Raw genomic sequence first — 14,962 nt, 5'->3', positions numbered from 1 at the left:
AGGACCAAATAAATGTTGAAATCTACTGTAAAATGTCACTTTGATCTAATGCTCCTTCACTGTAGTTACGATGTCAGAAATATTGCGCTGGCTCTGACATCTGAAGAGGTTCAAAACTTACTGTTGCCATAATAAACAAACTGTAATCATAATACAGAATTCTCGTATTTCAGTTATTATATAAACGGCGCTTCCTATGGGTGATGTTGTCCGTTTCTTGTTCCAGGTGATGGTATCGGCCGCGCCCTAACAGAGACTATGGAAACAGAGGGATGGGCGTGCGCGGGGACCAAGTGGTCAAGTGGTGTCGCCCGGCCGTGACCGTCCTGCTCCCGCTCGCTGTATCCCAAGTGCTCCTACTGCTCTTTGTGTATCCAGGTTAGTATCCAACTCCGTCGAGACCGACATCATCCTCCAGGCCACCGAGCCAGCCTTTTAGATAATGGGTAGAAAAACTTTACACTCCTAAGAGGAAAGGGGTATGATGCGCAAAGGTATCACCCAAATATCACTATAAAATTTGTCACAAATGGAACATAATAATTGCTTTTACACATATCAAGTGAAAAATCCCTGGCAAATTAAGAAATACCGTCGTTATTTGAGAAATATGAAAACATACTTAAGGCTTGTAGACAGGACTGGTTTATGTCCTACTAAGCTGCTGGTGCCGTCTTTTGTTACTTTCTTCAGCTCCCGTGGAATGGGAGTGCTATGTCTGTAGATTCCCATTATCTTTGGCCAGTACAAACAGCAAAATGGAGGTCAAAAGAAAAATAGCATGATCCCTGGACCAATAAATCACTAGTCCACTGAATTTTTCTTATGTACATTGGCCATACCATTTTGTTGCCTATTAAATATTGCATATCGCGATACAATTCATGAAATGATGTCATTGACAGGTGAAGAATGAAACGAAAGCAAAGAATTTCAGTGAACACAGATATCACACACGAAATTGTTCAAAGTGTAAGACAAAAGACATACGTGTGTCACTGTGAGCGCAACACCAAATGTATTTGTAAAGTGGTAAAGTACGTATTAATATTCTCCAAAAAACATATATTTCTTAATTTGCCAGGGATTTTTCACTTGATATGTGTAAAAGTAATTATTATGTTCCATTTGTGACAAATTTTATAGTGATATTTAGGTGATACCAATGCGCACTATACCCGAGGAAAGCTCTCAGGAGAGCGTGTTTGCCCGGAAAGAGGGAGTTCAAGCGAACACCAAACGAGGCTCCAAAAGAACAAGCAAACAACAACGCACAAAACAAGAGAAGGTACACTTACCTGGGAAGGCGGAGGGAACCGCGGTCGAAGTAGAATAAGAAACAGTGACAGTGCTCTATTGTTTCAGTGAAATGAAAATCCACAATTTGCAAAACAAATAAATGACTTTAATTCACCTTTCAAAGATATATGTAGTAATCAATTAATGGAGAATTCAGCTGAAACATTATTAAAATACTCTGTGGATCTCTAATCAACTCTGAGAAAACATTTCGATGTGGAATGAGTAAAACCAACGAGTGGAAAACCAATTAACTGAATTAATTAAAAATTAGCAGTTATTTAAATTGACATCATTTTAAGGGAACAACAAATATGAATCCAATTAAATAAGTTGTTAAAATAAAAATAAAAGATGACCTCGATTTAAAAAAAAAATTAGAGTAACACAAGTACCTACTTGACTGGTCACCTTCCTAAAAGTGATTAAACTTAAATCTAGTAAATAGTTAGCCCTGGGTTGCAGTAACATTCACCACGAGCAAGCCTTCGCAAGGGATAGTACATTATACCACAATGAACCGAGAAAAATAAATCAGAGATAACGTTACACTTAGAACACACGAAAATCAAACACATCCACATTTAAAAAAGGTTCAATTAAGATACCACGCCCCGATGAAAAATCCAAGTTAGCCCAACAATGCCAAACAAAAACCAGTTGCTAAGGCAACAACAACAAGGCATGTCCAAAACGACGAACCCAACACCGAAATAGCCCGCAAAAGAGAAACACAAATAATAATAGCCAGAGTAAGCAGAAAGGGAAACAATAATTATCTCGAAGCCCAACGCCAAAGAATAAATTTAGGAAGGTTAACCAAATTTCTAACAGAATCTTGCGGTGGCTTTCCATTTACATAAGTTTCTGGGAAAATTTACCAGTTAAAATCATAGTTAAACTTAAAATAAATTTTGATTTTAGTCCGCACTGTACTTTCCTACTAAAAACACAAAGATGAAGCTTCTTGCTGAAATGCATTGCAATGTAACGAACATGCAGCCATTCCATAATTTGGAGATGATTGTTATTATATAATTAGGGCTAGAGATCACTTTTCCGACATCAGACGACGAATCAGGTTCCTTGAAGACAGTATTCCGCATTATTAATAAAGGAACTTACAGTTTGCGATCCATGTGAAACGAAGTGACGCCGAAGTTAAATGCAGTATAACTCCTTGTGCACTAATATTACATATAACGAGGCCAACTATCCATTTATAGGGCACCAAAAAGCCCACCGGGGACTGGTTTTAGCCATTATCGAAGGTACTGCCTCCAAGCATGTTGGCAAACCCACACGCACGGCTGCTTCCCATGGCGTCCTCACTCCAAACTGCACGCTTCACAACTGCAAGCAAGCGTGGCTTTCTGTAGCTGTTAGCACGCGCGCAGAATCCTTCAGGCTGCTTCCAAAGTTCCAAACCTAGCCACCAACACGTAGCACATCATACCACGACACGGCAAGAAATGTGGTGCGGCAATGTTCATTCACGAGTTTCTAGCGGTGTAGAACCTAGTCCAAAAGGTTTGCTGAGAGGTTCTGGTGCACTAAATACCGTCACAACACTCTTATCTACATTCACAGCGGCGCGGTGGCTCTTCAAATTTAAAGGGAGGGGACCGAAATATTGTCAACTGCATAGAAACCTTGTAAATCTAAGGGGTTGATGCTTTCATATCCAAGTAGAAACTACTGTTACATCTTTCAGCATTCATCCCCCGAGTTCCACTAGATCTCCTCTAGATCTCTTAGCCTCCACTCGCCTCGCAGGAGAGGCTATAAAGTGTGACCGAGTTTGGCGCATGTATGAGGTCGTCTTTAATTCCAGCACAGTGGCTGACTGTAGTGGGTACGTGCAGCTGCTGGTGTCCGACCCGCGCATTAGTCGCACTATATGTCTGTGTTTTGTAGTTGACAATGTCCGCCAGGGTAATAGCTCTCGTCCTCAGGGGCCTGAGTTCGATTCCTGGTACCGTACTGCCAGAAATTTAAGAATGTCAGGAAGGTTGATATGCGGTAAAAATGGTACATGCAGCTCTCTTCCATTGGGGGCGTGTGTAAAAGGAGGTGCACCAACTCGGGATGAGGAGGAAATATTTACGGTTCATTACCACGTTAGTCACATGGTGCTGTACAGCACTAAAATGTGGTGCTACGGTGGTAGTACGACAGTTAGCAATTACCACGAGGCATGAGTGCCTCGCCGCTCAACTGCGTGCAGTAGTAGGTTGTGGCACCGTGTGAAGTAAGTACAGCATTTACAATTGGTCATCTTTTCTATGCAGCATACAGATTTCATCATTTTATTCTCAACCATAAGCATATAAAGCTAAGGAATCTGTGTGAATTGTTTCAGATGAAACGTAGATTAGCAAAAATGAAATGGCGTATGGCTTTTAGTGCCGGGAGTGTTCGAGGACATGTTCGACTCGCCAGTTGCACTCTTTTGATTTGACTCCCGTAGGCGACCTGCGCGTCGTGATGAGGATGAAATGATGATGAAGACGACACATACACCCAGCCCCAGTGCCAGGGAAATTAACCAATGATGGTTATAATTTCCGACCCTGCCGGGAATCGAACCCGGAACGCCTATAACCAAAGGCCAGCACGCTAACCATTTAGCCATGGAGCCGGACGTAGATTAGCAGACTTCCAGCTACCCAAAGAGTTTTCCAGTTCAGAATCTTCACAACACACCAGAAGATCTTGTTTAGAGGAACCATTAGAGGAGTCGGATATTGAGGATCTTTTAGGAGATGAAGATATCGAATGCAGTGATACTGAGGATCTTTTAGTGATATTGAGGATCTTTTAGGAGATGAAGATATCGAATGTAGTGATATTGAGGATCTTTATCTTCTTCCTCTGGAACCAACAGAAAAGTAACAGTGCTGCAGTTGGGGTGATATAACCACTGTTTTTCATGGGGAAGCAAAAGTTCAGTTGCACTTGGACGACAGTCTATCACAAATGATAGTTCAGACAACTAACAGTTATGCCATTGAATTTAAACAAAGTCATAATGAGAAAAGCAAGTCCAGAAGTTTGAAATGGAAGGAAACTAATGTTGAGGAAATGAAACAGTATGGGTCTAGTTCCTCGCCCAACTATTAACTCATACTGATCCAAGAATTACTTACATGATGTGCGACTCATTAGACGGATAATGCCACGGGATTATTTCCTTCTTATCTTGAGGTAAGTGCCAGCACTTCACACACAACGAAGCTAACCATCAACCAGACGGTCGTCTTTATCGAATCCAACTCCTCCTTGATAAATAAAACCAACATTTTGAGAATGCCTTGACAATAGGGAAATAAGTGGTTATGGATGAAACTCAGGTTCCTTAGAGAGGCAGTTTAGTTTTCAATGTACATTCCTAACAAAACTCACAAATATGAGTTAAGGTGTATAAACTGTGTACGAAGATCTATGCAGGAAAATCCAATGTGAGTGAAAGCGGAGTAGGTTCTGTTGTAATGGAGCTTCTGTGTTGATAATTTCTACACCAGAAGAACTTCTGATGATTTATGTGTGGGACCCATAATAGCAATCGACGTGGACTATTAGTGATAGTGAAGAACGGTACTCGAGTAGCGACCTGTTCTACTGGTGAGCCATAGTGACTGTCTGGTAGACTCTGGGCAGGAAGCCTCTCTGTGGGTTTGATTACAATGGAGCTAAAAAGGAGGTCAATTTCAGCGATCAAATGTCTTCCTATTATACAGGTCTACAGAAATGATTAAAATGATAGGGCCTACAGGAAAGTAGCCCAAAACTTTTCACTGGAATGGCCTTGGTTAATGCTTGGATACTTCACACCGTGATGTCTAGGAAAAAATGCCACTACTGCAATTTCAAGAGAAGGTCACAAGAAGCCTGGTTACAGCACAGACAGAACCTGTCATCAGTCCTGGGACGAGACGTGCACACACTCTGTTAAAAGCACCAGCCAGAAAAGTTCAAAGACGATGCGTGTTTGCTATAAAGCTCAGCGAGAATGTGGCACATCGAAAGACACTGACAAGAAAAGGAAGCAGGTAACAACGTACTGTGAGGAGTCATATGCATTGGATGTTCATGAGCCGATTAAGAGGGTTTCGGCACATAAAGCAAATGAGTGATGAAGGAATGCCAATGGAAATGCAAATGCAAGGAAAGAGAGGCCACGGAAGACCACGATTGACATGGAAGGACACCATCCAACGCAGTATTAGAGAAAGAAACCTTTTGGAGGAGGGGTGGTGGAAAGACCGAAGAAAGTGGAGAGGAACCATATTTTCCCCTACCCGGCTACAGCTGGATAAAGGGAAATGATGATGATGATGATAATGATCATGAAATGCTGAAACTGAACTTCCTGTGTTCAAAATACAAATGGCCATTGTATAATAATAAAATTAGTGAAGATCAGTGAACAGTATTCATTTTATATGCAGTGCCTTTTTTATAAAGCAAAGAAATATGTTCATCTATTGTTTGTCTAAATATGCTCATGTAAATCAACCTTTCCCGACGTGTAGAACTGTTCTGTGTTATGCCGGGCACAGGTGACTTGCGGACTTATCGCCGCCAAACCAAGCACTTGACATGACAAATCTCGTTATTGCCGAGTAATATACACTGACTGAACAAATGTTGTGGGATAGCTGAGCACTGATGCGCACCACACGCGCTCTGTGCCAGCGGCAGTTGTATAGGAGACCTTGTGAGCAGTGGCTGTGCATGCGAAAGGTGTAACACGGAACGTCGTCGTGAGCTGCTACCGTTGGAAGGGGTATGGTGGTCGGTGCCCGACGGATGGGAAGTGCGAACACACGATCAACCGTGTCCAGGGTGTATCGTGAATGGTTGAATGCGGGTGTCACCGTCCACAACAGAAAAACAACCGGCCGTCCAGCCACCCTCGATGACCGTGACCAGCGACATCTGAGACGGATTGTCAATACCGACAGACGAGCAACCGTGCAACAAATCACGGCTCAACTCAACACAGGCCGTGCTAGACACGTCTCCCAGTGGACAATTCGTAGGAACATGGGTTCTATAGGGTATGGGAGCCGGCGCCGTACACGGTTGCCACTGTTAACCCAACGTCATCGGGCACAACGACGCGCATTTGTCGCCAGTCACACGGGATGGACACTGGGACAATGGCGTAACGTGATATGGTCGGACGAATCACGATTTCAACTGCACCATGCCAATGGGAGGCACATGAAGCGATGGATCCCGCCTGTCTCGAAGGTGTGGTCCAGGGCGCTGGTGTCTCTGTTATGGTGTGGAATGCATTTTCCTGGTGTGGAATGGGCACCCTAGTTGTTCTGGAAGAGACTTTGAATGGTTTGCGGTATGTTAAGCTGCTCAGAGACCACCTCCACCCATTTTTGGCCTTCCAGCGCCAGGACGGTTATGCGGTGTTTCAAGATGATAACGCACCGCCACATCGCTCCCACGTCGCCCGGGAATGGCTCCAGGAACATGCAGCAGAGGTCCAACGGCTGCCATGGCCACCCAGGAGCCCCGATATGAACCCTATCCGGCTTATCTGGGATGTCCTGGAACGCAGGCTCCGTGCCATGGATCCTGCACCTACGAACAGACCAGCTTTGGCAGCCGCTCTGCAAACGATTTGGTGTCAGCTGCGTCCAGAGGACTACCAGGGACTTGCCGGCTCACTTCAACGGCGCCTCACTGCAGTTCGCAGGGCCAGAGGAGGCCCCACACGCTATTAGGTGACTATCCCACGACATTTGCTAAGTCAGTGTACTTTTCCCATCCATTGCAGCCCGAGCCACACGTGCCTCATGAGGCACAACAGTGAAGTGACGCACTCTCAACATGTTTACAAACCTCGTAACTCAGCCATTAGGGGTAATTTTTGGAGAGAAGTAGGTTTAACATTTGATAAAAACAATCCAATCATATCGCCAACGTACTATTATTGGTTTCACGTCTCACCAACTACTTTTAGGATTTTCCGAGGCGTCAAACAAAAGACAACGAACATACGAAATAAACATGATAATAAAATGCATTAGCGCCAAGCTTTCCTTTTATTTATGTTTATCTGTTTGTCATATATCTCATTCAGTCTGAGATCGAGGGCACTGTGAACAGCCTTACACATCCTTCTCCACTATGAACGCTCCAGACACTCCAGTTCTCGTTTCTCAGCCATCTACTTACTTCAGTTCCTTTCTTTACGGTGCTTCTACTGGTCCACCCTGTTTCCCCTCTCCTGGATCTACTTGCGAACCACCACATCCCGTTTACAAATTCAACAGTGTCTGTTTAATTTAACAATAAATTAATCGGACTTGCCCTTACACGTCGTGAGGTACGTTCAACCACAAGACTGGACATTACAGTTTATATCTGCCAACCACATGCACCGCTGTGAACAGCTGCCACGTGTTACTGTACAGTGCAGACTGAATATAAAGTCATGCCAACACAATTCGTGGAGTTTCGAGTGAAGCTGTCCAGTAGTTACATCCTCCTGAGCTGTAAGTACAGTACTCTGGCAGGATAGCTGCTGTGTACAAGTACCCAGTCAGAAAAGTACCATACCAAGGATTATGGAACGGCTAGTTCTTCAAATTCTGGTAGCATGCATTAAATAAGACTCCCTACAATTTCACTGCCACAATGTATTTCAATTATTTCTGAATTTGTTCACTTTTGGATACCTTACAGAGCTTGGTAATTTTGCCTTAGTGGACATACAGTACAGAGGTACCATTACTTATCGCGAGAACAGCACAAATTGCGCGTCATTGAATGCAATTTCAAGGTAACCTGGGAATTAATCTTTCAAATATATAAGGAACTCAAGTCATTTACTCACGCCCTATTGTGTATGCATGTCAACAACCAATCCATCAATGCTCACCTCGACGAACTGAAGACAGTCCAATTCATATTGCTGCTGCAAATGAGAGTAGTTCGATCCACTCAAGCACGGTTGATATCACGGGCAGACGAGGTGCTCAAGAGTAGAGTTGCTGTCAAAACTGCCCCTGATTATATGTTCATAGAGGTGTTTCTCAATACTGTAAAAATAGGCCTCTTGATGCACTGCGAGACTTCCGTGACTTGAAAGAAAAGCAGATGATTCTTTCTGGAAAGTTTATCACAAATGTATTAACCCAGAACCACGCCTTACAATTAAAAAATATTTTTAAATCGTGTGACATGACCCTATTGCCCACCACGTAGATACTGATACACTCATAGACCTAATAATAGCAACAACCCCCCAAAACTCCTTCACCACCTGACATATCTAAGCGTGACCTCATATACCAAGTACCAACCATTTAGAAACTTTAAAAGCACGAATTTAATACAACTGAGACAAGATGCACAAGACATAATGACATTGATAAGAAAGTGGCAATATTGAATTGTACAGCGAACATGCACCCAAGCGTAACTGCTCATGTCTGTATATAAAAGCAAGTCGGTCTGGAGCGAACTATACAAAGGTATAAAAATGGAAATAGACGTGAATTAATGAGGCACTTGCAGAAATCTCAGAAATTTGAAACTTGGTACCGGAGAAGCTGATCTCTACAAAAATAGAAAATTCTCCAAATTCCCTGAAGGGGCACGCTGGGGGGGGGTCACTTCAAATTTTGGGATCAGCATAAGAATGCAGTCGTATAGTTTATCCAAAGCGACAACCTATACGTTTCGTTGGCTTGTACAATGTTCAGGAATTTCCTACTTTCTATCCCCCGTCCCCCCCAAATCAACCTGCCCGACGAGCTAGAAAATTGAAATTTGAAGAAATTATAGCTTTTAATCTCTAACCGACGGAAAAATTCCAAAATGTTCAAATTTTTCACTTTTACCCCCAAATATATCCAAATATGGAGGCATTTTAAGGGCTGTGCAGACATTCCTTTTGACGCATTTGTTGGCTAAACGGTAAGTCATATCATGAAACGGATGGCACAATCCCCGTTCAATTAGGAGTGATCTACAACTTTGGTCCAATGTATCTCTCTCCCATATACGTTACATTTGCCCGTATTTCTGGATTGTTCGTAAACCCGGTCATTTTTACAAATATATTTAATTGTTTGTGCGCGCATTGGCACGATGAAAGGCCATATGTGAACCAAATTTCATGATTCTAGCTTATGCATACGTATGGAAAAATATAATTTAAAATTAAACATGAACTCAAATTGCACCCTATTCAAAGTTTCTAACTCAATATAAGCCATAAATATGGAAGAGACGAGAAACCAAACATGTAGCGCAAAGCAGTGGAGGTCTGCACTTTAATAAATTTAATGAAATCTCAATTACGGCGTGTAAAGTAATTTATTTAGAAATTCGTATACGATGTAAAAACACTGTAGCGAAGCTAGTTGCTAGTTAACTCATCTAGCTGACATTCATGAGCAGTACCGCGTTCTTCAAAACCAAATTAAGCTTGTAATTCGCAATAAGAAATTTAATTATTTCCAGCATTTAAAGAAAAATATTCACACTGGTTCAACATGGCAACAACTTAAGTCACTGGATATTGGCAAACCACTTGCAAAGAATACTGATCCTGAGGTGTCCCTTGATGCATTGAATACAGAACATCTCACTCCTGACACACTATGACAATATATTAAAGCAACAATCTCCAGTCCGTTCTTTATTTGATTTGGATACCATTACAGAGCATTAAGGAAGAACGGAAGTTATGTCAATTAAATCTCACAGAAGAGGAGCTGATAAAATTCTCATTTCATTCATGACCTACATAATCGACATAATATTGTCCATTATTTATTTAAACCTGCCTTACTTCGAGCGATTGTGCCAGTGCCAAAAACTCTCCTGTAAGCAATATATGACTACCGACCTGTCTGCATTCTCGCAGCACTTTCTAAGAGTCTGGAGAAGATAATGCATAAACAAACATTTAAATACTTGGAAAAATATTTTGTACTTGATCCCTTACAGGAGTACTACAACGAACAAAAACTGACTATATTTATCCTTCTAGACTTGAGCAGTACATATTGTTAGCTTCTCATGGCTTCGCTTGTGCTCATACCTCTAGAGTTGTATCAAACACGACGAGTACAGAATGGAGTCTATCTTGGACCTCTTTTATTCTTAATCTATATTAATGACATTTCTTCTCATTTGAATGACTATCAACTTTATGCTGACGATCTTTAGATATACTCACACTTAAGTCTTCGACATTGATAATGCAATCCACCAAATGAACTCAACTTTGAATTCAGTTAGCTCATATGCAAAAGAGAATTGCCCATTAATCAACCTGAAGGAAACACAAGCTATCATAATATGACAGTCTAGACTTGTAAGTATGCTAAGACAACATTCAAACTCAGATTTCAAATGCCCATTTATATTTTATCTGCCTTCATAATGGAAGGTGACCGTTGAAGTCAGGCTACAGGGAGAGTACCCCAAACACTTGGAAAACACAAGCTATCTTAATAGGACAGTCTAGGCGTTTAAGTATGCTAAGAATCATACGACAGCCTACTCTAATGCTCTGTCTGTAGAAGTCTGTAGAAAACCTAGGCATTGTCATGAATGACCATATAACAAGTGTCTGCAGTGTCTGCAGAAAGGTGAATGAAACAATCCATTCTTCCACATAGCATGAAAATAATACACATTCAATCTCTCATTTTTCAATAATTTATTACTGTGATGTCGTATTAACCGATGCAACTGTAAAACTATGAAATTCAATGGGAAATGAACTCTTGAATACGATTTATATTTTCTTTGAACTTTAGGACATATATTTCCCCTTATCACGAGAAGCCATCCTGGCGGAAAATCGATGAACTAAGAAATCTACATAGTGCGACACTAATTTTTCGACTTATGAACGAATACTTACTGTCACATTTTAACTTCCTCTCATCTATCCATGGACATAGTACCAGCCACTCATTCCAGGTGTTTGGGGGTACTCTCCTTGTAGCCTCACTTAAATGGTCCCCTTCCATTATGAAGGCAGATCAAATATACATGGGAATTTGAATGTGCCGCTGCTTTTAGTAATAATTCTGAGGCGGGGCTTTGCCAGGATGTTGGTGGGTGTGTGCGAACGACGGTGCTTCAGTACGCCATGAGTGAGCAAGAGGTGCACACGTCTGTTGCGGAACTCATCATTATCACCAAACCTTCCAAAATTCTGAGACGGCTCCGCGCACAATTTGGGGAAGAAACTCTTTCGCAGACTGGGCTAAAAAAATTATGGCAGGAGAGAAGCTTTGGAAAATGAACCTTATGAAAGGAGACAAGCATCACTTCAGAGAACATTGTCGATATTGGTGAAGATCGGCGACTAAACATTTTGCTACTTGTTTTAGCGTAGGTATAAGTTATGGAAGTGTCCGAGAAGAACTCCATTTCAGAAAATTGTCTGCCAGATGGATTTCTTGTCTTCTCAACCAGGAACAAAAATCATGACGCGAGGAAGTTTGTCAGAGACTCCTGCGTCGCTACAACCAGGAAGGAGAGCATTTCATGCGTCGTATTGTGATTTGCGATGAAACTTGGGTGCATCATTACACCCCCGAGTCAAAGCAGGCAAGCATGGAGTGGTGGCGAAGAGACGAAGCAGATCCGACCAAGGCCAAAACACGCCCATCTGCTGGAAAGGTGCTTGCAACCGTTTTCTGGGACTCCGCGGGAGTTTTGCTGGTGGATTTTCTTCATGAACACAGGACAGTTAATGCAGCCCATTACTGTCACCTTTTGGAAGGAGTAAAAGCTGCATATCGCAATAAGCGACGCCGGCAGCTGATCTGAAACGTCATTCTTCAACTTGATCGTGCAGTGCGCAGCTGGCTCTGCTCTTTTTTCGATCAGGGCGGCATCAAAAACATACCAATCCAATGGAGAAAAGTGGTCTCTGTGTATGTAATATTTTTGGTTGATACAACAAGGTAGAACAGTGGGAAATTCCCCCGTTTGAACGCATTCTTAGAGAATAGTTGTCAACCCTGTAAGCAACACAAACATGCTGTTGCCACCACACCACCTCATTGTGAGTTTTGTAAAGCTTCTCACACCTTAACAAAACTTTTATAGTTTCTGTTGCTGTCCTGGGTGGAGAGGCACTCAGTCTACAAAAGGAGGTGTGCCAACCAACCTACTCTCCCACCTTCGAGTACCGGAAGGAGGGTACCCTCAAGACGTATCGTCCGAAGGTTACCAGTTATTCCCACGAGAAACAGAGTGCATTGCGTCCATTCTCAGTCCCTTGGGACTCTTAGGTCTCGTAACCATAAACACTTGTGAAAAGTTAAAGGGGCTTGGCATCACATTCATAACTCCAGAAGAGTGATTAGAGACGCTTCGGAAAGGGCCTTTGTCAAGATGTTAAGTTCCACGTCCAGAGTAGCACCCCACTCTACAGTAGTACTACCTCGGCTTGCAGGAGAACTGGCCGTCTGAGATACAACAGCTGTAACAAGTGTCACTCTCCTGAAGAGTGACTGCAGTAGCACCCCACTCTACTGTAGTACTACCTCGGCTTGCAGGAGAACTGGCCGTCTGAGATACAACAGCTGTAACAAGTGTCGCTCTCCTGAAGAGTGACTGCAGTAGCACCCCACTCTACTGTAGTACTACCTCGGCTTGCAGGAGAACTGGCCGTCTGAGATACAACAGCTGTGACAAGTGTCACTCTCCTGAAGAGTGACTGCAGTAGCACCGCACTCTACAGTAGTACTACCTCGGCTTGCAGGAGAACTGGCCGTCTGAGATACAACAGCTGTGACAAGTGTCACTCTCCTGAAGAGTGACTGCAGTAGCACCCCACTCTACTGTAGTACTACCTCGGCTTGCAGGAGAACTGGCCGTCTGAGATACAACAGCTGTGACAAGTGTCACTCTCCTGAAGAGTGACTGCAGTAGCACCCCACTCTACAGTAGTACTACCTCGGCTTGCAGGAGAACTGGCCGTCTGAGATACAACAGCTGTGACAAGTGTCACTCTCCTGAAGAGTGACTGCAGTAGCACCGCACTCCACAGTAATACTACCTCGGCTTGCAGGAGAACTGGCCGTCTGAGATACAACAGCTGTAACAAGTGTCACTCTCCTGAAGAGTGACTGCAGTAGCACCCCACTCTACTGTAGTACTACCTCGGCTTGCAGGAGAACTGGCCGTCTGAGATACAACAGCTGTGAAAAGTGTCACTCTCCTGAAGAGTGAGTGAAGTAACACCGCACTCTACTGTAGTACTACCTCGGCTTGCAGGAGAACTGGCCGTCTGAGGTACAACAGCTGTAACAAGTGTCACTCTCCTGAAGAGTGAGTGAAGTAACACCGCACTCCACAGTAATACTACCTAGGCTTGCAGAAGAACTGGCCGTCTGAGGTACAACAGCTGTGACAAGTGTCACTCTCCTGAAGAGTGAGTGAAGTAACACCGCACTCTACTGTAGTACTACCTCGGCTTGCAGGAGAACTGGCCGTCTGAGGTACAACAGCTGTGACAAGTGTCACTCTCCTGAAGAGTGACTGCAGTAGCACCCCACTCTACTGTAGTACTATCTCGGCTTGCAGGAGAACTGGCCGTCTGAGATACAACAGCTGTGACAAGTGTCGCTCTCCTGAAGAGTGACTGCAGTAGCACCCCACTCTACTGTAGTACTACCTCGGCTTGCAGGAGAACTGGCCGTCTGAGGTACAACAGCTGTGACAAGTGTCACTCTCCTGAAGAGTGAGTGAAGTAACACCGCACTCTACTGTAGTACTACCTCGGCTTGCAGAAGAACTGGCCGTCTGAGATACAACAGCTGTGATAGGTGTCACTCTCCTGAAGAGTGACTGCAGTAGCACCGCACTCCACAGTAATACTACCTCGGCTTGCAGAAAAACTGGCCGTCTGAGGTACAACAGCTGTGATAGGTGTCACTCAACTGAAGAGTGACTGCAGTAGCACCCCACTCTACTGTAATACTACCTCGGCTTGCAGGAGAACTCGCCGTCTGAGGTACAACAGCTGTAACAAGTGTCACTCTCCTGAAGAGTGACTGCAGTAGCACCCCACTCTACTGTAGTACTATCTCGGCTTGCAGGAGAACTGGCCGTCTGAGGTACAACAGCTGTGACAAGTGTCACTCTCCTGAAGAGTGACTGCAGTAGCACCCCACTCTACTGTAGTACTACCTCGGCTTGCAGAAGAACTGGCCGTCTGAGGTACAACAGCTGTGATAGGTGTCACTCTCCTGAAGAGTGACTGCAGTAGCACCCCACTCTACTGTAGTACTACCTAGGCTTGCAGGAGAACTGGCCGTCTGAGATACAACAGCTGTGATAGGTGTCACTCTCCTGAAGAGTGACTGCAGTAGCACCCCACTCTACTGTAGTACTACCTCGGCTTGCAGGAGAACTGGCCGTCTGAGGTACAACAGCTGTAACAAGTGTCGCTCTCCTGAAGAGTGACTGCAGTAGCACCCCACACTACTGTAGTACTACCTAGGCTTGCAGAAGAACTGGCTGTCTGAGATACAACAGCTGTGATAGGTGTCACTCTCCTGAAGAGTGACTGCAGTAGCACCCCACTCTACTGTAGTACTAGCTAGGCTTGCAGAAGAACTGGCCGTCTGAGATACAACAGCTGTGATAGGTGTCA

General features: G+C 43.7%; 1 protein-coding gene across 9 annotated transcripts in view; it reads left to right on the top strand.

Annotated features, from left to right (window-relative positions):
- The window catches only part of LOC136881194 (protein turtle), an 850,346-nt gene that overhangs the window by 351,787 nt on the left and 483,597 nt on the right, over window positions 1–14,962 (top strand). For all 9 annotated transcript variants that reach the window (XM_067153896.2, XM_067153892.2, XM_067153894.2 and 6 more), the window contains exon 4: window positions 227–378. In XM_067153896.2, the coding sequence (XP_067009997.2) occupies window positions 273–378 (106 nt within the window). In that variant the 5' untranslated portion in view covers window positions 227–272. The remainder of the gene's footprint in view (window positions 1–226; window positions 379–14,962) is intronic.

This window comes from Anabrus simplex, chromosome 9 (genome assembly GCF_040414725.1).
Source record: "Anabrus simplex isolate iqAnaSimp1 chromosome 9, ASM4041472v1, whole genome shotgun sequence".
NCBI classification, from domain to species: Eukaryota; Metazoa; Arthropoda; class Insecta; order Orthoptera; family Tettigoniidae; genus Anabrus; species Anabrus simplex.
Note: the sequence above shows the minus strand (reverse complement) of the source record. Positions and strands in the feature narration are given on the sequence as shown.